General features: G+C 37.3%; 2 protein-coding genes, 1 long non-coding RNA gene and 1 pseudogene across 3 annotated transcripts; 1 reads left to right on the top strand and 3 right to left on the bottom strand.

Annotated features, from left to right (window-relative positions):
* Positions 1 to 425: 425 nt before the first annotated feature.
* LOC116212892 lies at positions 426 to 2,067 on the bottom strand. Its single transcript, XR_004157958.1, has 2 exons — positions 1,805 to 2,067; positions 426 to 1,673 (listed from the first exon to the last, which is right to left on the bottom strand). It is a non-coding gene; the product is annotated as an uncharacterized LOC116212892 (long non-coding RNA).
* Positions 2,068 to 2,869: 802 nt separating this feature from the next.
* Positions 2,870 to 6,015, top strand: LOC116212691 (polynucleotide 3'-phosphatase ZDP). Its single transcript, XM_031547334.1, has 12 exons — positions 2,870 to 3,349; positions 3,761 to 3,820; positions 3,915 to 3,959; positions 4,039 to 4,101; positions 4,257 to 4,328; positions 4,455 to 4,511; positions 4,666 to 4,742; positions 4,875 to 4,956; positions 5,040 to 5,156; positions 5,253 to 5,380; positions 5,494 to 5,563; positions 5,719 to 6,015. Exons 1-12 carry the CDS (start codon positions 3,008 to 3,010, stop codon positions 5,764 to 5,766), a joined length of 1,161 nt encoding a protein of 386 aa, XP_031403194.1. The 5' UTR covers positions 2,870 to 3,007; the 3' UTR covers positions 5,767 to 6,015.
* A 2,746-nt stretch (positions 6,016 to 8,761) lies between these two features.
* On the bottom strand, positions 8,762 to 11,392 carry LOC116214989 (protein LIGHT-DEPENDENT SHORT HYPOCOTYLS 7-like). The gene is made up of 2 exons (XM_031550536.1): positions 10,468 to 11,392; positions 8,762 to 9,086 (listed from the first exon to the last, which is right to left on the bottom strand). Exon 1 carries the CDS (start codon positions 11,058 to 11,060, stop codon positions 10,518 to 10,520), a length of 543 nt encoding a protein of 180 aa, XP_031406396.1. The 5' UTR covers positions 11,061 to 11,392; the 3' UTR covers positions 8,762 to 9,086; positions 10,468 to 10,517.
* Positions 11,393 to 15,432: 4,040 nt separating this feature from the next.
* On the bottom strand, positions 15,433 to 16,712 carry LOC116215201 (annotated as a pseudogene).
* Between the last annotated feature and the right edge of the window lie 3,355 nt (positions 16,713 to 20,067).

Raw genomic sequence — 20,067 nt, 5'->3', positions numbered from 1 at the left:
GCGAAGGGGGAAAAACATTGTTCTCCGGCATGGGAAGGTTGGAGTTGACGAATTTTGGATGGACTATAAGCAGCCCTTGTCGGCCTTCCAGGCATTTGCTATTTACCTTACCACATTCGGCACAAAACTCTTCTGCGTATAAATGGCTCAGGTAGGATCACTTTATATGAACGTATATGGTATATATTTCCGGACATAGAGTGAACAAAAGAAGCTCCTATCCACTTAATATATAGGACTGAATTCGGTGTTATAGAGGCTTTCTAAACTGGCTATCGAGGTCCTCTTTGTTGTTTGAAGGAGGTTTACGTTATTATATGTTAACCCTTCAACACGTTTGTACTGTGCCTCATTTTCTGTACATATATAGTTCTGTTATGGTCATGTCATGCTCTTTCATTAAAAAAGTAAAATACCTTGGAAAATAATAAGAAACATGCCGTTTATTTTTATTTTTCGGTAAGAAACGGGGCAGTGTCCAATACAAAGAGCAAAAAGAAACTACGAGCTAAGAAGGCGGGATAAAGAAACCCCAATTATATCACCAAATAAAAGCGATTCAAGACCTACATGAGGACTCTACATAAAATGAACGCCTAACGGCCTTTGAAACGCATGTCGAGCCAACCAATCTGCGCATCTGTTACCCTCGCGGTATGTGTGAGTAACCTGAATACTCCAATTTCTTGCCAATAACTCTCTAATGGAGTCCACCAATGACATAAGATGTGGCGCCCAGGGATCATTACGGCAAATCATTTACCGAACCACGTCCGAAACTCTACCTCAAGAACCACTTGATCATAGCCCATACGCCGTGCGGTCTCCAAACCAGTTAACATTCCCCGAAGTTTGGCAACAACCGCTGTGGAAATCCCGACCATTTGGGCAAAACCGAAAATATAGTTACCTGAACTGTCTCGAAGAATTAACCCCTGCAGAAGCCATCCCGGGATTCCTTGCTGAAGCTCCGTCTGTATTAAGTTTGACCCATCCGTTCTGTGGAGGATACCAACGGCTTAGTCGTAATGAAGGCTCCTTCACCTCATGAGTTGCAACAGCATTTAGATAAGAGTTGAAACCCGAGGAGATACGAGAAACAGCCGCTGCTGGATCAACCGGTGGGGAGAATTGGTCATGGAACAAACTCTTGTTTCTCCACTTCCATAATAAGCAGCAACCTGTCCCAAATGCTACAGCCCAAGATTTGTCATTGCTGTTTGGTTGTTATTTCTGCAGATTAAGAAGCAATCAGGAGCGAAGAGGCAAGGGAAAAGAAAGTATCTTGCCGATATTGAGGTACAAAGCCTCAGCCAGACCATACGAGCTCTTTGACAGTCGCGTGGAACATGGAGAGTAGACTCAATATGATCTGGACAAACCGAGCAGTAGGCTGAGGAAGCAATATGAATTCTGACACGATACTCGTTTTGTAAGGAGCCGATTATGTGCCTCAAGCCACAAGAATCGACAAATCCTCTGAGGACCCGGCCATTTCCATATTATAAGCCAAATCTGATCCCTCTCTGCAAAATGATTGCTCCGTAATAAACCTGAGGTAACAGAGAAGATACCCGGAGCTTCCCTAGACCAGTATAGCCTATCCGGACGTGCATTTGCTTGGTGAGGGCGGACAAGAGGCAACTCGAAGTAAAAGAAGCATTGTCCAGAACCTGTGTAAGAATAGACCAATTCCAAGAACCATCCTGTCAGTCGAGTGAATTCGACAACGAATCTGCCACGAAAATCGTAAAGTAGAACCTTCCGATAACCAAACACCTTCCCCAGAATCGTACAACATCACCTCTTCCAACTGCCCATACACGTCCTGTGGCCACTTTATTTCAGGCAGAGCTTATTGCGCTCCACAACCAAGAATCCGATGGAAGCACACGGAGCTGTGTTCCAGCAATGTGATCAGGATAATATTTGTACAGAAGAACACGGATCCATAAATCGTCCGGACGAGTAAGAATATACCCCACCCGAGCTTCGCCAGTAAGGCATTACAGTAATCTTCTACACGACCATGTCCGCGTCCTCCACATTACATTCCTTAGGTCGGGTAATTGCCTGCCATCCAACAACATCATTGGGTAATTTTTATTTTATTTTATAATTATTATTAATAAAAGAATAAAAAAAATGAATAATGATTAACGAAGTAGTGATCCAGTGGGCCGATGAAACTGAGCCCAACTAGAAGACTCAAGCCCGCGAGTCCAGTCGAACTCGAGCACAAGACAGAGCTTGCTATTACTCAGTTCGATTGCGCACCCCAACTATTAGGACGTGGTCAAAAATATTATTATACTGATAATATTTTTATATCCTTTTCTGATGTAATTTGTCTAGGACTTGTGCAAACAATGAACATAATAACATCATAACCAAAAAATGTTGCTGGCCATATGGTTAAATGATGACTGACTAGGCCAACGTACTCTTGTGTTTGTTGAATTGCGTTGAGAAGTGTTGCGTTGAATTCCACGTGTAAAAAAATAAGCTTGCGTTGCTTTTCAAGTTGGATGATGATCCAACTTAATTTGATTTTGTGTAAATAATTGTAAGTATTTATAAATATATAGATGAGTGAGATTATATATATATATATATATATGTATATATAGATATGAAAATATATGATAAATTTATTATTAAAAAATTAATTATAAAAACGATTTAAAAAAATATGTATGAAAATTTATTATTAAATAGAGAAAAAAATAAAATAGTAATGGTTATAATGTTAAAATTGAAAAAGAGTATAATTGAATTGAATAAACTAAAAAAAATTTATTTAAAAATCAAACAAAACCGATTCAATCCAGAAATTAATCGGATTTAATTTCGAGATGCAAACGTACGGTAAACTGCAGAACGGAATTTAGTCATTTGTGGCCAAGCCAACCCGATACCCGATCACTCCACTCGGACCTGCGAGTCGCCGGCATGTCCCCTGTCGCGCGCGGGAAATCTCTCTCTCTCTCTCTCTCTCTCTCTCTGAATGCTAAGAATCTCCGCTCTCCGATTGGCGGGTCGTAATCCGATCAAATCTCCATCTCCTTTGGTTGGCTTCCACGCTCAAGGATCGAAAGGCGTTTCATTTTCTTGCTGCTCCCGAGGGCCTCCCATGGCGCCGGCCTCAAAGACGGTGGTTGAGTACGCGAAGTCCGGCCGCTCCTCATGCAAGAAGTGCTCGAAGGCAATTTCGAAGGATGCCGTGAGGGTCGGGGCGGTAAGCAGAGACTCGCGAGGCTTCGACATGACGAAATGGCACCACCTGGGCTGCTTCCCTTTCAGCTCGCTGAGCTCAGCGGAGGGGATTAATGGCTTCTCTAGCCTGAAGGTTTGGAACCTGATCTCAATTTTAGGGTTTTCCGACTGCTCAGTGTCAGTGAACTGACCACTGCATTTTCGGAAACTACATTTCGGCGCCAGTGAGTTTAGGCTGAGTATCCAATTTGACTCCCGTGTAGCTTACCATTGTCGGTGGACTGGTCTGGAAATATCATTGATTTCTGCTTAAAAAAAAAATCATAAAAGAGCTTTAATTTAGCTCGGGAAGATTGTCTTTCTGACTGATTCGAGTTCAGGGGCCAGCTTAATTTGGGTTTCTTGCTTTGGTCGGTGAGGAGTAAATGACTTGAAATCGGAGACAGTACCGATGGTTTTGTGCTAGGATGGGATCTCCTAAGTGATAACACTGTCAAGTTGATTGACAATGCCTGACTAAAAAATGTGGCTTTGTTTTTTCCAGAGGGATGATCAGGATGCTGTAGAGAAGTTGATTGCAGCCCATGAAGTTGTTCCAGAAGCGGTATGCCTCCATTTCTTCATCGTCCTTCCTAGAGTAGCAAACAAACTTAAAAAAAAAGGTCTTCAACCTCCAATCCATGCTTTGACTTCTTTAGGATGCCAATGGAAAAGAAGGCGACGAGACTGAAGAAGAGGCAAAGGTGAAAGAAGCACCCTCTATTGTACATATTACTGAAGGCATTTTTTGGCTTTTTTCTTGATGATTTATTTGCATGTCAGGTTAGTGAAAAGGATGATGGTGGAAAGGATGAAACCCTGGAAAAAGATTTTAAGAAAAGAAAGGTGAGTTTTAAGCCTCTTGCAACTCTCTCTGGAACCGGCAGTTTTGTTTCTTGTACGGACAAATTGGCAATTTAGCACCTTCAGTCATTCTTGAAAGTTGCTGGCACTCAGTTTATCATTAGAATCCTTGATTCTGTGTCAAATACTGCCTCCAGCTGTCTTTGTCTAAGGAGGAAGCTAGGTTGGACTTTTTACTCTCAGTTTCTGATATCAAGGATACTTACAAGGTCAGCAATTCTCTTGCTAGTCTGTTGGTAAATAATTATTTCATCGTAATCAATCAGCTTATCTTTTAGTAGTAATGCTGGATTTTACTCACCCTTCTGGTCTGTCGTTCATTTTACATCTAATAGGATGCGAAACTGTCTCCGAAGTGGAAAGCTTTTCAGACGATTATATTCCTTGAACGGGTAATATGATCTTTGCAGTTCATGTTTTTCTTTCTTTTAATCATTTCAGATTGTGGTAGTTAAGCTGAAGGGAGGGTGAGATGAAATTTATGATATTCAATTAAATGAAGCATATTTTGTCCGTAAATTAAATTGCTAAGTCGTTCATACATAGGATGAGGGCCTTCATGACTCAAGTAAAATCGCTGCCTTTGACTTTGATGGTTGTCTGGTGAATACTTCTGTCAAGAGGTATGTTTATCGTCTACCAAAATTATTTCCTATGTATGGCCTTTCCAATAGTAGCTGAAACATACTCTTTATTCATTCTTAAGTGTTTTTTGTGGTTCATTTGTCTTCCAATAAATCACCATCTCATTTCAGAATAGGTGCAGATGCCTGGTCCCTCATGTATCCTTCCATCCCAGAGAAGCTGCAGAGATTGTACAGTGATGGCTACAAACTGGTCCGTCTGGCTTGTTTTCAAGTTTCTTCTGGTTCCTCTAAACAGAAAGCCCGATGACTGATGCTTATTTCTATCTTCATCAGGTGATCTTTACAAATGAATCTAATATCGAGCGCTGGAAAAATAAGAGACAGGTGGCTGTGGACTCGAAACTAGGAAGACTAAACAATTTTATCAAGGAAGTGAATGTCCCAATTCAGGTGACTTGCAGGCTTCATATGATAGAATTTTAATTAATCTTCCTTCTTCTTGAGAGTAAACTAGTGAAATGACTCGACTTAATACCATACATTCAGGTGTTTATAGCTTGTGGTTTAGGCAAATCCACCAATGGAGAAGAAGACCCCTTGCGGAAACCGAAACCAGGAATGTGGAACATTATGGAAAAGCACTTCAACTCTGGGATTTCCATTGACATGGATCAGTCAGTACTCTTTTTCTTGTGCAGTTCTTTTCCGACGATGTTATTATTTCCAATAAATGTTGGGATTCTAAGCAGAAACCTGCACTGACACGTGCTCCTGTCGTTCATTATAGATCATTTTATGTCGGGGATGCTGCTGGTAGAAAAAACGACCATAGTGATGCCGATATAAAATTTGCTCAGGTACTAACAGGGTTAAATTCAGTTCTTGAAATTATTTCTGTACCTTCTTCTCCCCCACCTTGATTGCTCCGTATGAGCTTGTCTTCCCCATACCAAGCAGTTTTTCTTTCTTCTGAAAAGATACTAAGTACAATCTGAATTCTTGATGTTTGCAGGCGGTTGGGATAAAATTCTACGTGCCCGAGGAATATTTCAAGGGATGAAGAGATATATGAGTATCAATGGTGTGGTGTGGATTTGTTCCCACTGGAATTAGTGTAAATTTTTCGAAATAGATGATATATGATCTCTAGTCTGTGATGCTGAATTTTCTTCCTGATGTTCCTCCGTGGACAAGAATCTGTCGGGTTTTTCCCGTTCTTATGTCAAGCATGGGATTTGACGTAACTCATGTCGTGTTTGGTACGAGAAAATACAAAGACAATGGAACATGGTTCCGATGCAGAATGGTCCAATTCTGTTTGGCAATGCTTCCGTCTCTAGACATCTCAGTTCCTTCGTGTAGGAAGTGGTACAAATGTACATATAGATCATTTCCATCACCAAGATGACTAGGACACGAACTCGAGTTAATGATGCCCAAAACGGTCATTTGCTTATGTATAATATGAAAGTTAAGTGGTGTTTGATAAATAAAGTGTTAAAAAATTAAACACTTACGGGCCGTTTGAATTCAGAGTTAAAGTTACTTTGATTTGATTTTGATGGTGGAAAAAGACAAATGAGATGTAGTTATAAATTTGACTTGGGAAACGTGTGTTTTTGTTGTGTAGTGTATTGAGTTAAAGTTAAAGTTAAAGTTAAAATCAAATTTCGGGAAAACAAACGGGGCCTTAATTAGTTAAGGGAAGAAATATATGAATAAGGATGAGAAAAGTTTTGTGAGAGATAAATAGCACCAATAAGTGAAAAATGATTTATTTCTTTAAGTTAAAATTTTCTATTTAATGAATTAAGTGATTTTTTACTTAATGATTAAGTAGTTTAGGGCTTGTTTGGTTTTAGGATAATATTTTAGAATCACAATTCTAACTTAACTCTACCCACTACAAAACAAAATAACTCATACAAAGTCAAAAAGTGGATCCCATTTATATCACTTTTTTCCACAACAAAACAATATAACTCATACAAAGTCAAAGGTGGACTCCATTTATTCCACTCAAAATCAAAATCAAAATCTGATTTTAAAATTTTACTATGAAACCAAACGCAACCTTAGATCTTTATCTCTCATCTTTTCTTCTTTCTTACATTCATTTTTTTTAATTTATAACTAATTTTTAAGTACTTATTTAATTAAGTTAAAATAAATACACCCTTAATCAATAATCAAGTTGGACCGGGCAAATATGTTTACTGTATATGTTGTGCTTGTCCCATGTTCAATTTTAATGGGTCGGAGGCAACTTTTTTGACCCCGTGCTGGACCCACCTTGTGTGTGGCATCATCATCCTCACTGAATTGAGTCGTATCACTTGACGTTAGTTAAAATTTAGATGTAAATTAATGAAGAGACGAGACGAGACGAGACGAAACAAGACGACAGTTATTCAGACAAGTTGGGGGACAAAACCTTCCTCAAGGATTCGTTAGTTTAGTGGCTGGATATTGCGTGGGCAACATTTTTGGCACAGCCGTAGAGCTCTCGAAGCTGTAACTGGTAACGGACCTCTCCAACCGAAATGTGTGATTAATTAATTAATTGACTAATGGTTATAAAGATATTCATTTATCAATATATGAATATATATATATAGATATATGTTGATGTATAGAAACATAGGAGATTTGTCGCCCTTCCTGCGTATGTTTGTAGGTTCGGTTCCACATGTAAAAGTGATAGTGACATTTTTAACAAACGCATGCAAAACTCTAGCTAGTAGATGTTTGCTAGTCCTTTCACATAGTCATGAGAATATATATAGGCATTTCCAAATTAACTAAAAGGATTTCGAGAAAAGAGAGAGTATTTGGACACAAAAACTATCCGATTCAGAAGGCACTACACAACGAGAAACTTGTAGACATTGATAAGAAATGAGGTAGGGGTCCAAAAACAAACCACATGAATATATGTATATGTATGTTCCCCAATTTAATAGAGGGAATTTGATCTTTTAATGGAAGAAGATGGACCATCCTTAATTTATTCACAACAACAAAGTGGGCAAAAAATTAAGTGGACACGAAGGGCCATATAAAATATATGTTGGTTCTTGTTAATTGATTATAATAATGTTAGGGATATTATGCAAACCCGGCTTGGACATGACATTACATGGCCTCATAATTATATATATCCAGGGTTGGAGATCATTATTTCATGATCTCATTGCACTTCATACATACATATATATATATATATATATATATATAACACATACTGCAAATATAACTTCCTACCACTCATAATTCAACCTACTAACTATTAGGAAAATTATTTTGTAAGAAGGAAAAAAAAGCGAAGTAAAATCAATTATGAGCACAATATATTCAAGATACAATCATCAATATTAAAGGGAAATTATGAGCACAATATTAGATTATCACATTTCACAAATAGTTTTGATAATTATAATCATTTTCCACTATACCACATGCATTACTGTACTACGATATAAATTGTTGAATAATTTTCTTTTACTGAGAAAAAATTATTGGCGCATTTAATTTTTCTTGGCTGATGAATGAGAAGTGGCTAAAAGGATATGATCACGGGATTTCACCTAGCCGCACATTTTGATAATGAAACTCAAATATATATGTGTGTATATATATATATATTATGGACCCGATCAAATTTATTAAATGATTTTGATGTGCTAATTATGTTATTTGAAAAATGAAAAGATTTAAGGAATCCGATGATACCCGATTAAGATTTAGTAAATGATGATATCTTTAATGATGAGAAGCTTGAACGCTTATTTATTAAATGAACATATTTGAGAATATACGCATAACAACAAGGGAACTTTTATTGTTTTGTGTAATGTATGATAATTTCCTCGTTAGCTGATCATCACTTAATATACTTTTACAAAAATAATCTAATTAATTTCCTTGTAGTAGCTAGCTTAATCATCACCCGAGATACACACACACAAACACATGTATATACTAATTTTGGAGAACCGGCATTTTCTCTGGCATTAATCAATCATATAGGCAGATATATAAACACATGCTATGTATAAAAGGAAAATAGAGTATCGATCTCACCGAAACGAGAAAAGGAAAATTAGAGTGTCGATCTAGATTGAGACTTGACTAAGTTGTTCTAAATATATATTGATGACCATCTTGCATGGAGTAATTAATATTATGATGATCTGATAAAAAGTTACATATATATATATATACACATATATATCTTTGAGGTAATAGAAACGACCAAACTTATACAATACCATCTAATTCTTTGCATTTCTGAAGGAGAGAGTTGTTGATAACAATAGTCGCTGCTCCAAAATCTAACAAGGAAAATCCTCGGTCACGATCAAATTACTTAGCCTCCACCTGAAATACGCATTGATTTCTCTCAAAAGATGTCGACATTTAGAAAGAGAATATATATACCTTTGTCTTTAATCTCCCGATCTTATGTATGATAATCCCACATTACAGATAGACCATGCTTGATGCCCACATGCTCTATTGATCAAATGGTATATGGTAAAACGAGCCATCGTATTATATAAGCTATACATAATTGCTCAATCCGACATGAATGTAGAAAACAGATAACTAGGAACGCAATCCATGATTATATTCCAATATATAAAGAACTAATTATCGGGTTTAATTAGCTAATTAATGAGTAAAATTGAATCGTTAATACCACTGATCTAATGATGACAAAACACAATGTGATTGAAAAAGGCAACAATAATTTGCATATAGCATATATACATACATATATATATATATATATATATATAGGCACATAATATATATAAATACAAATAAAGAGAAAAATGGTTCTGTTCTCACAAAAGGAATAATTTAACAATAAGATCATAGCATTGACGATGCTATTAACACGGACAAAACCACTGATTCAACAGTATGTCCTATGTCCCTTACAAAGCACCCAAAAATACTATTTATTTATTTAATTATTAGTTATATTTGTTAATGTTTTCGATGTGGACAATCATATATATAAATATGTTGTATTCTATTATCTATATGTCCATACATTATTCATGGCGAGCACAAGATCGTGCAGAATCCAAAAAGAGCCCTGTGCTGACTATATATCATGTAAAGCAACCAATTAATTAGCTTAGCTACATCGTTTAATTAGTTAATTAATTTTTCAGATGGACTCAATTAATTAAAGAAATTATACCAAATTCAACTCGACTAGTTTAGAGAGAGAAAGAGTGTCGATTCATTCATTAATAGCATCGAATTTAATGTCTGGTTTATGGGTAAAAGATGGAGATGTTAGAATAAAGTTGGTAACAATGTACTGTTTTCATGTCTTTTCCTCAGGCAAAATCCTATGCATATTAGGGTTTTGAAAGGCATTATGTCGGGGCTTATGTTGGTTGAGAGAGGAATAAGACAGGTCGTGGACGTACGTACGTTCAAAGGTAATTAATGATTGACGACCTGATTAAATGCACCCTCCACACAACGTTCACAAGATGATGTTTTTCTGTTGAGCAAACAATATCACATTCGAGGAGTGTGAGCTTCGAGGGCAAAGATATTTGACATTCGATATCAGTGAGGATTAGTTTCGATAATATCACCGACAAAGTGATTGATTAACTCCATATGATCATCTAATTAATATGCACATATATATAGCAACAGCCAGCAGATCATATAAATTAAGCCAAACTAATATATCGTATTCAATGGATCCGCTGGAGAACAGAGATGTTACCGTTTTCCGTAAGCAAAGATTGTCATCTCTGCATGCATGGTCGAAGAACATTACTGAATAGGGTTGCTTGAGTTCGAGCTGCCATCTCCGGCCCTTGCAAGGTTCTTCCTCTTCTTCTTCTTCTTGTAAGGTACTCCTCGAGCTTTCGCTTGAGATTCCCGCACTTCACGCAGATATACTCTGATAGCGCCGCTGGCAAAGGGGTTCGTCTCTGGCAACCCTCCATTCTCTTCGTAAGCAGCTCGGAGTCTCCCAATAAGGGCGTCGAGGCTTCCCCAGGCTTGCTTGAGAGGGCAGTTGCACGAGCTCGGCGGCTCAGGTTGTCCAAAAAAGGGGCACCCTTGCATGTGAACTTTAGTCTTTCCGAACTGGTCGAGATACCTGAGGAAATCTAGCACTTGGTTTGAGTTGCACTGAGAGAGAGCACCCGGTGGCCTTTGATTCCTCAAGTACTGGCAGAAGGTGTTCCAATCCCTCCTCTTCTGTGACTCATATCGGCTTAACTGAGGTGGCTGGGGCGGCTGATTACTTACAGAAGTGGCTGATCTCGATGATGAGCCTTCCTGTATGTCTTTCCCTTTATCGATCGACATGGAGACGACTTCTACTGGCCTTCTCTTTTCTGAAACCCAAAGAATTGAAGGCAAAAATCGAGAAATTAAAGTGCAACGTGTGGAAACCCTAGATTCGAATTGAAATTATCGAAGTTCTTCCTCGATTGATCGATCGATCTCTCGAGAGGAGAGGTGAAGGAATATGTGGTAAAAGAGAGGCGCAGAAGAAATTTGATTTGGAGACTGTAGAAGGGAGTAGAGGAGAAGAAATTAGATGAACGATGGTGTTCACATAAGTGGGAGCTAATGAAGGGACAAGCTATGGTCCTACTCCTAAGCAACTGCTTTTAGCTATTCTTTTTCTTCGTTGATTTTACATTATTTCCCCATGTCTTCGATTAATTAATTATTAATGTACTATATTACCTATTAATAATGCATTTGTTTAAAGTAAGTGACCCAATTTATTATCTGAGATCAATCATGTCGCTCTGTCTAGAGTGTTGTATTATTCTAGTCGTGAAATCTTTTAATAAATTTCAAACGCTTACACTACAAGTAAGTTCATCCACTGACAACACAGATAATGGTTATATAAATATTTATTATTTCCTATAAAAGAATTAATAATGCCTCCATCAGCCAATCAATCATTATAAAGGTACATTAGCGTAAATTGGGACCGCAACCTTTAGTGACCACACAGTGTCCAAATTGAATCAAACCATTCCCAAATCATATATAGCTCATTATTTATAGAATAGGGTCGTCTTTGTGCAATATTGTACGTAGTTACCAATTCCGGAACCAAGAATTGCATCCAACCTATATGTATATATTGAGCTGAGGTTCAAGATGATCTCTATGTATATTTTTTCTTATTGTACCCACAAAAATTAACTATATACAATAGTTTATGATTATATATTAATTAGAGTACGTATGTGCTTATCAAATAGTATATCAATTATATACCGAAGAAAGAGTGTATCAATTAATTTATATTTCACGCTCAAAGAATTATTTTTACTACCCGACCGTTTTCGGCACATAAACTAGAAAACAAACACCTTATATAATGAGAATCGATTATTTAACACGGAAGCTGATTAATCGACACGAAACAAACGATATCAATTAAATCTTTCTAGTGAGAGGTGATGTCTTTAGAAATTGTCTACATTCGTCTCACTCATTCTATAACCTTTTGTCATGTCAATTTTTTGCGCATGGAGTTTGACTTAAAACGATTAACACAGATTAGGCATTACTGAAAACGAAATCATGCAATCAGTCGATGCATTAAGCCGCCTCCTTAATTATTAATCCAAAATTCAAGCTGTGACATCCTCTGAAGCTAATTACATGCATATTTTCATCGTATTATACTATTCAACCCTGGATGTATTTCGTGACAGTAAAGCAAATTTACATATAGTAGCTACTTTAATCTTTCTGTATGGTAAAAAATTATTATCAATTCTCTTACATTATTAATAGATAAGGTTTGGTGTCTTATAAACCCGCATGCATATGACCATCCGCCGGTTACCATGGGAGCCATTTTATTTTACAATAGCATTAGGGCTGATATACCCGGCTTATGTTATTGTTCTTAATTTTCTTTTTCCCCCTCTTTTGCTTGGAATTCTGGCCCATCTAAATAACCGAGAAAAAGTATATATGATTGTGCGAGTAGTTGATACAACTTAATCCATTAATGGATCTGCCTAGTAGTAGTAGTTCTCCGGTTTTAAATCACGTAGGTTATGTTCACCGAAAAAAAGAAATCACGTAGGCTATGCAGAGTAGATATAATTAGGAAAAAGAGATTACTTATATATTTAAAGCCTTATATATAATTCACCCAAAAAAAAGCCTTATATACAGACCAGATTGCCAATAGTAAACCTAATGAACGCCTCGTATATATATATTATATATATATATATGTATGTATGTATATATATATATCTTTTAAAGAAAAGCCCAATTAATATAATCATTGACTGCATATATCTGTATTTTGAAACTAAAACTGTTACGGTCAAAAGAAGTCTGGAGGGAGGATTTCCCTTTGTACAGGTCCTCGTTGTATAATATGGCTTTTGAATAGAATTGGTAATATGCCCCTATATTGGGTGCAATTCTGCGTATTGCTCCTTTCTTGACCATATTTCAAGCTACTTTCATCTTGCTTCTTTTTCTGGATAAGACGAGGGTGGTATAATGTAGAATTATGTCACAAGACACATAAAAGATATTATTTTTATCAACAATGAATTACTTTTGTTCACAATAGATTTTTCTTACTTTTATTTACATGCTAAAAATCAAAATGGCAAATCTTTATTGACTTGTAGTATTGCCACCTGATATCACAGTTGTATATAAGACTTTCTCCTTTTTCTACCCTCTTTTTTCCATTAAAAATTATATATAAGACATATAGGGTTAATTACCAAGAATGTCACGAGCTTTTCATATTTTAGCAATTATAGCGCAAACTTTTTTTCTCATCTAAAAATGCACAGACTATCGATTTGATATCAATTCTAGCACGACGTCAACTTTTTCCGTTAATTTGAAAACAATGCCGTGTGGCTCATAAAGATAGGTCGACTGGGACCCACCATTTCAATTGGGCTCGCTGGCGAGCCTCCATCGCTGGCCACTGCCCCTCCTCCATCCCCTTCTATTTTGCTTCTTTTTTAATTTTTTGTTATTTTTTGGAATAATTTTATTATTAAAGAAAATATGATGGGTCCCTCTCCACCTACCATCATGAGCCACGTAGCATCGATAATACACGTCAGCAATTTCCGTTCAAATTAACGAAAAAGTTGACGTCGTGCTAAATTGATATCAAATCGATAGTTTGTACATTTTTAGGTTAAGAAAAAAAAGCATGTTAAAATTGATAAAATGAGGAAATTTTCTATTTTTTTAGTTAATTAATGCGATAATATATTGAAGAAAACAGTATGATTAATATTTTGCTAGGTTCCGAGAAAATCATGATCATATATATACACCTCTAGATTGCCAAATAGTAATTAAAGGTCGGGAACAAAGTACATACATGTGCATGGATTCTGAATTGTGATATGAAAAATAAAATAGTATTTGGCATCTTCGAAAATAATTAAGAAAGATAACCCGAGTGACTTGCCTGAATCAGTGAAAATAATAGTTAGATGCTCGATAGATAGGTAGATATCGTTCCCTTTTACCCTTAATTTGGAGAATATAAAACTTCCGTACCCATAATATATTATTTTATTAGTAGCTTGTGGAACGTCATTATCACAAGAAAAACGAAGTTTTCCCTGATGGTGAATTCTTAAATTATTGGCAGTAATAATAATTAATAAACAATGGAGAGAAAGGGAAACCACCTTTATAAAGTTCATATCCGGGAGAGATTTGGGATTGGGCCTTAATTAATTAAATAGTTAATTAATAATTAAAAGAAAATTAAAGGAAAAGGCAAACGATCAATTCTATTGGAATGAGCGAGGTGTGTCTTTCTGGTAGCTACCTGGTGATATACATATACATATATATATTATATAAGTATATATAAAAGCAGCCTATTAATTACTATTTTCTTTTTCGAAATAGTCATAGGATACATCATGATTCATTGAATATTAAATACACTTATTATCAATCGTCACTCCCAATGGTCAAAAGATTTTTTGAAATTGTTATTGCAGAATATATAATAATTGAAATTGTCAAAATATATAATAATATGTTTGTCAGACTTATTTCGTGTTGATTATCATGTCATAGCAAATGTCGTGCCAACGTTGATACATATTGAACAACTAATTAATTGATCTTTTTCCAACTTTCCACGTTAAATAAACATACATTATTACCGTGCATATATGATAATGCTCAGCTAAATCTTATGCCTTCATTACTTTCATGTCAAGGGCAGCAAGTTGTATTAGAAACATGTTAGTTGGAGCGCTTCCGCCACTCGAACACATATAAACGAAATGACTCGTAATTGGATATCATATACGAGGAGGGACCGAAGATACAGTTAGTTAGAGGAGGACTAGAATGCAATGTGCTTGAAACATCATGGGCTCTCGTGGGCCTGAACAATTTGATCTCACATCTCAACTTCGATACTGCATCCACGTGCGACGGCCGATTATATTATAGAAAAACTTTGCTCACAATGCCAAGCCCAAAAAGAACAACCAAACCTATGAGTTGCTAATCCCACTGAATTCGACCGTCAAATTTCTAAGTTTCAGGAGCCCAACCAATCGGTCTATGAAAAGATTACGTCGAATCGAAGCAAAACATGTGGCGATTCATCAGTATGAAGATATTACACTGTTGTTTCGATTCCGTTTATCGTCCTTACAATTGGGGCGGGGAGGAACAGCAAAAGGATTTTTTATTTTTATTTTTGGTAGTACAGGATTTTATTTTTTTTGGCAACAACTAAAGAGTTCATTAAAGCATGAGTCTGCTGAAAGACTAGTGTGGGAAATATGTTCCATTTGCATATAAAAACAACATTTGAGAAAGTAAAGCAGGAGTTAAGTAAAAAACTGCTAAATTTGCATCTTGATCTCTCTCCCTCTTGGCTAAAGCATTAGCGCATCCATTCGTCTCCCCGTAGGTGTGTGGGTCGAACCTCAATCATTTGTGAGCTCAGCTTCCTGCAATCATGGATCTGCAACAAAAGGAATTGACCTTTATGTTAATTACTGCTTCTTGGGGACTTTGATGTAGCCAACGTCGGTCGAATTAATCGGCAACCTTAGTGAGTGTCTTGAGCTCATAAGCCACCAAACACCTAGAGGTCTCCCGGTTGTAGAAATAGCCCCGTGCACTTGCGGTCTTTGGAGCACTTGGCACGGTAATAGCTCTCCTTCGCCCCCCTCCCAGTCGTGTACTTGCTCAAGAAAAGATCGACACCTTCGACCTTGTACCTGAAATAGCCTGGCTTGCAGCTCGTCACCTATGTCGGTACGCAGTTCTCGCTCCAACCCATGAGTCCGGTCTTCAGAGGGCACGCTACACAGTGTCCTTTGCTGCACAGCCCGAGCTCCCCGCACCGGCTGGGCAGCTGGCGCATGGATTCCCAGGCGGACCCCTCATCGAATAGACCCAAATTCACCTCCCAACCATCCCTGTCCACCTTGTCGTACAAAGTGTAGAGACTCTCAGGTTCCCGTCCATTTTGAGCTTCAGGAAACTTAATGTGCTTTTGTATTTCGGCCGGGTAAGGTACGCACTGCCATATAACACGCCTCCCACTTCGGAATCCAACTTGATGTAAAAGGAATACCCAGCATTGGTGAAATCACCAGGGAGGGTAATCTTACTCAATGGGCACGGAAGATTTGGTTTCTCCCACCCGTTGGAGTAGAGTGGCTGGTCCTTGCTCGTATAGAATTGGGCCAGTCTCTTCTCCTCCATGATGAGGCAGTACGGCCTGTCGGAGCTGTCTTGCGCCCACTATAGGAATTCGCTCCTATAAAGACGGTAATTGAGACTAAAAACTCCATCTCTACATGATATAGAGACAGACTTTTCCATCTTAGATGTTCCGTCTCAAAAAGCCTCGTTGCAAAATGATGAGACAAAATTTTTCGTCTCATCCTCGACTGAGACGGAAATTTGAGACGGAATTTTCTATCTCAACCTGATAGACGGATTAATCCGTCTCAATGTCCGCCTCACGCTTGAGAGTGAAAGAGAGATGGAGCTTTCGTCTCTCCATTAGAGAGGAAAAATTCCATTTTTCTCTCTGTCTCAATCCTTCAAACTGAAGCTTGCCGAAAAATGTTTTTTAAAAAAAAGGGTCAGCGAAGCTTGGAGGGAGCACGGGCTTCTCTGCGCCCACCGCCTATATGCGTGTTAAAACCTAATGAAGGATTCAGACGGAGAGAAAGACGGGAAATTTCCTCTCAACCTATATGCGTGTTACCACCTATATGCCTCACCACTGGCGGGTAACTCAGTCGAGATATGATACAGTGAAATTTTGAAATTATAAATTGATAAAAAAAATATGATAAACGTATCTACAATAAGGGCTAATTTGGTTGAGATGGATATGAGGGGAAAAATATAAAAAATTAACGATAAAGAGAAAGAATTTGAATATAAGCATTATGAAAGCATGTGATCAACAAATCTGAAAGGGTGCAACGGAAAGTCACGATAATACATGGATATTTTTAGAATAAAAAAAATTGAAGAAACATCTCATACTTATATATTAATATATATATATATATATATGAATCAATTGCTTACGGCCTGTCTTCCACCATAAATAATATTAATTCATAAGTATATATATATATATATATATATATATATATATTATATCAAATGTTTGTGAATGAAAAAAATTCATGCTGAAAGATTTTTATACCTTAGTGAGCCGACTCGGCTCGAATTGAATTAGTCAAGATCCTTTAGATTTCTGGATACAAAAATACATATCAATATATATACATATATATGTTGGGGATTTGTACCTCGAGATGGATGGTTCCGAGATGAAGGCGAAACCATACTCGAGGTCTTAATTAATAACAATTCCAAAATATTGAGTGAGAGAATTAAGATGTTCTACGAGTTTGTTAATTGTATAATACACAAAGGCTTTTGTTGTATTCTCAAAGAGATTCACTGAAACGCTTAAACAACTTTGTCTAGCAGCTAATAATTCTTTTCGGAAAGCGTTGAACCGTGCCTCGAAACAGTTGCTCAACATCGAAGATCATGTCTGTCATTTTCTTGGACTCCGAGTTCATGATCGACATCGTCTTCTTCGACCGTCTCCAAAGTTCATCTTCCCAAACCTCGAGTTTGATTTTGCCTTCGTCTCCCAACCATCCGTCCCAAGGTACAAATCCCCAATAATATATATAATGTGAAACGTGGTCACCCCGCCTCAAACTATGATCAAAAGTATACAAATGCTTTTGTTCCGCATAACCAATTTCTCATATTCGAGTTCTTGTGAATGTAAAAAATCCATGCTGCGAGTGCTTTACTTTTTAGTGAGTATTATTTTGTCGATCACCTGGAAGAGAAATCGGTATTGAGGTAGAAAATAGAGTCTTCGTTTTCTCAAATTGCGCTCGATTCAACGCACAAGGTGTGGATCATGTCCTGATTATACATTTATAATTTATAGATAGCCAACCATTTCATATGGTCGATTGATGGTATGGACGGACTGAGACACGTGAAGAATTTTTCTTTTCTTTTCTTTTTCGGTGAGTGTGACATGTGAGGAGTGAACAAAGAGGACAATGCATCCATGCCCTTACTTAAGGCTAGAATACTTTTAGTTAAGGAATATATATAGTGAAATTTGTTTTGATTAATTAATAAATAATAAAAGAAAAGAAAATCAAAGGAAAAACCGACGATTTATTCTATTGGAATAGCTGTAAAGTTGTGTCTCTTTTTTTCAAAATAGACATAGGAATATGATATCCAAAACATTTAGTAACGAAATTAAATTTGATTTAATTTGATTTGAGAAAATAAAGATAAAAGTAATTTAAAAAAGTACATTAAATTTTAAAATATACCTGAAAAATCGATTGTCAATTGCAAGCATATAAAAGACTGTTTGAAACTAAAATGACTAAAATTTATAATACCATGTTGTTAGACTCATATAAACAAATGTTAGGGCAGTGAGCTGTGTCATAAAACTTGTTCGGTCGCTTCTCTTCGGCCTTTCGAACGCAATCAAACATATCGTGTTTGGGATTTATATCGTATGTGAGGAAGGCCCAAATAATTATCAGTTCAAGGACTAGAATGCAATGTGCTTGCAAGTTCACGTGCCCAATAAAATAAATGAGCCTGAATAATCGATTGGATTCTGGGTTTTCCATTGAGCTCCATCTCCCATCTTAACTTGATGCTACTACATCCATTTGCCATGAGGACCACGACCCATAATGAAAAGATGTGCAGTTCCGAGCCCCCAAAATATAATAAAAAGAAACCGAACCTAGGAACGACCAATGAGGTTTAGCTCAATAATGGGCTAATATTCCTAGCACTAGGTCGGGGGTTCAAGTCTCCTTGGGAGCAATAAAGGGGGGAAAGTCTCCCTATTTGTTATTGAACCTGCTTGGCGGTAGTACTTCGACTATAGACTTGTGAGGATTCGAGCCCATATGCTTACGTCCTGTGGGAATTGCTACATCGATCGCCCCCAACTCCTTATTTACTTATTCAAAAAAAAAAGCCCCAAACCAAACGGACTATAATAGGTCAAATCGAATTAGAGGTGTGTTATGTCTTTTTCATTATCATTATTATTATTATTATTATTATTATTTGCTAAGTAATATGAGAAACAAGTATCATTTCATAAACAGGGAGATTCACGTGGACTTTTATGTGTTAAACCATGAAACTCCCTTATAACCGAAAAAGAAAATTCACGTAAGTGTTTATTTTTCACTTCGTTTATTATCCTTACAAATGGGCCAACAAAAGGAATTAATGAGCCAAAAAAAGGAATTAATGGACCAACTTTTTTTCATATGTGTTATATTAATTACTTTTTGGGGAATTGGATGTAGCCAGCGTGGGTCGAATTTGCTACATTAGATAGTGTCTTGAGCTCGTAGGCCAGCCAACACCGGGAGGTCAGAGGTGTCCTCGTTGTAGAAGTAGCCCATGCACTTGCATGTCTCTGGAGCACTTGGCTCTGCAGTCGTTCTCCTTCGTTGCGCTTCCTTTCGTGTACTTGCTCAAAAAATGATCGACCCCTTCGACCTTGTAGTACCTGAAATGGCCAGGCTTGCAGCTCGTCACCTTTGCCGGGGTGCACACCTTGCTTCAGCCCATGAGACCACTGGTGAGGGGGCATGCCACGCATTGGTTATCATCGCAGAGCCCAAAGTTACCGCACTGCTCAGGCAACTGGCACTCGGTCTCCCAGACAGAGTTCCCTGTCAAAGAGCGCGAACGTCACCTCACAGGCACCCCAGTTAACCTTGTCATTGAAAGTGTAGACTTTCAG

Source organism: Punica granatum, chromosome 7 (assembly GCF_007655135.1).
Source record: "Punica granatum isolate Tunisia-2019 chromosome 7, ASM765513v2, whole genome shotgun sequence".
In the NCBI taxonomy this organism is placed as follows: Eukaryota; Viridiplantae; Streptophyta; class Magnoliopsida; order Myrtales; family Lythraceae; genus Punica; species Punica granatum.
The sequence above is the reverse complement of the archived record's forward strand: the minus strand, read 5'-3'. Positions and strand labels throughout refer to the sequence as shown.

Coding starts and splice junctions, on each gene's coding strand:
- LOC116212691 (XM_031547334.1), top strand. CDS start 3,008: ATGCTAAGAATCTCCGCTCTCCGATTGGCGGGTCGTAATCCGATCAAA. Junction 3,821..3,914: donor ATGAAGTTGTTCCAGAAGCG/GTATGCCTCCAT, acceptor TGACTTCTTTAG/GATGCCAATGGAAAAGAAGG. Junction 4,512..4,665: donor CGATTATATTCCTTGAACGG/GTAATATGATCT, acceptor GTTCATACATAG/GATGAGGGCCTTCATGACTC.
- LOC116214989 (XM_031550536.1), bottom strand. CDS start 11,060: ATGTCGATCGATAAAGGGAAAGACATACAGGAAGGCTCATCATCGAGA.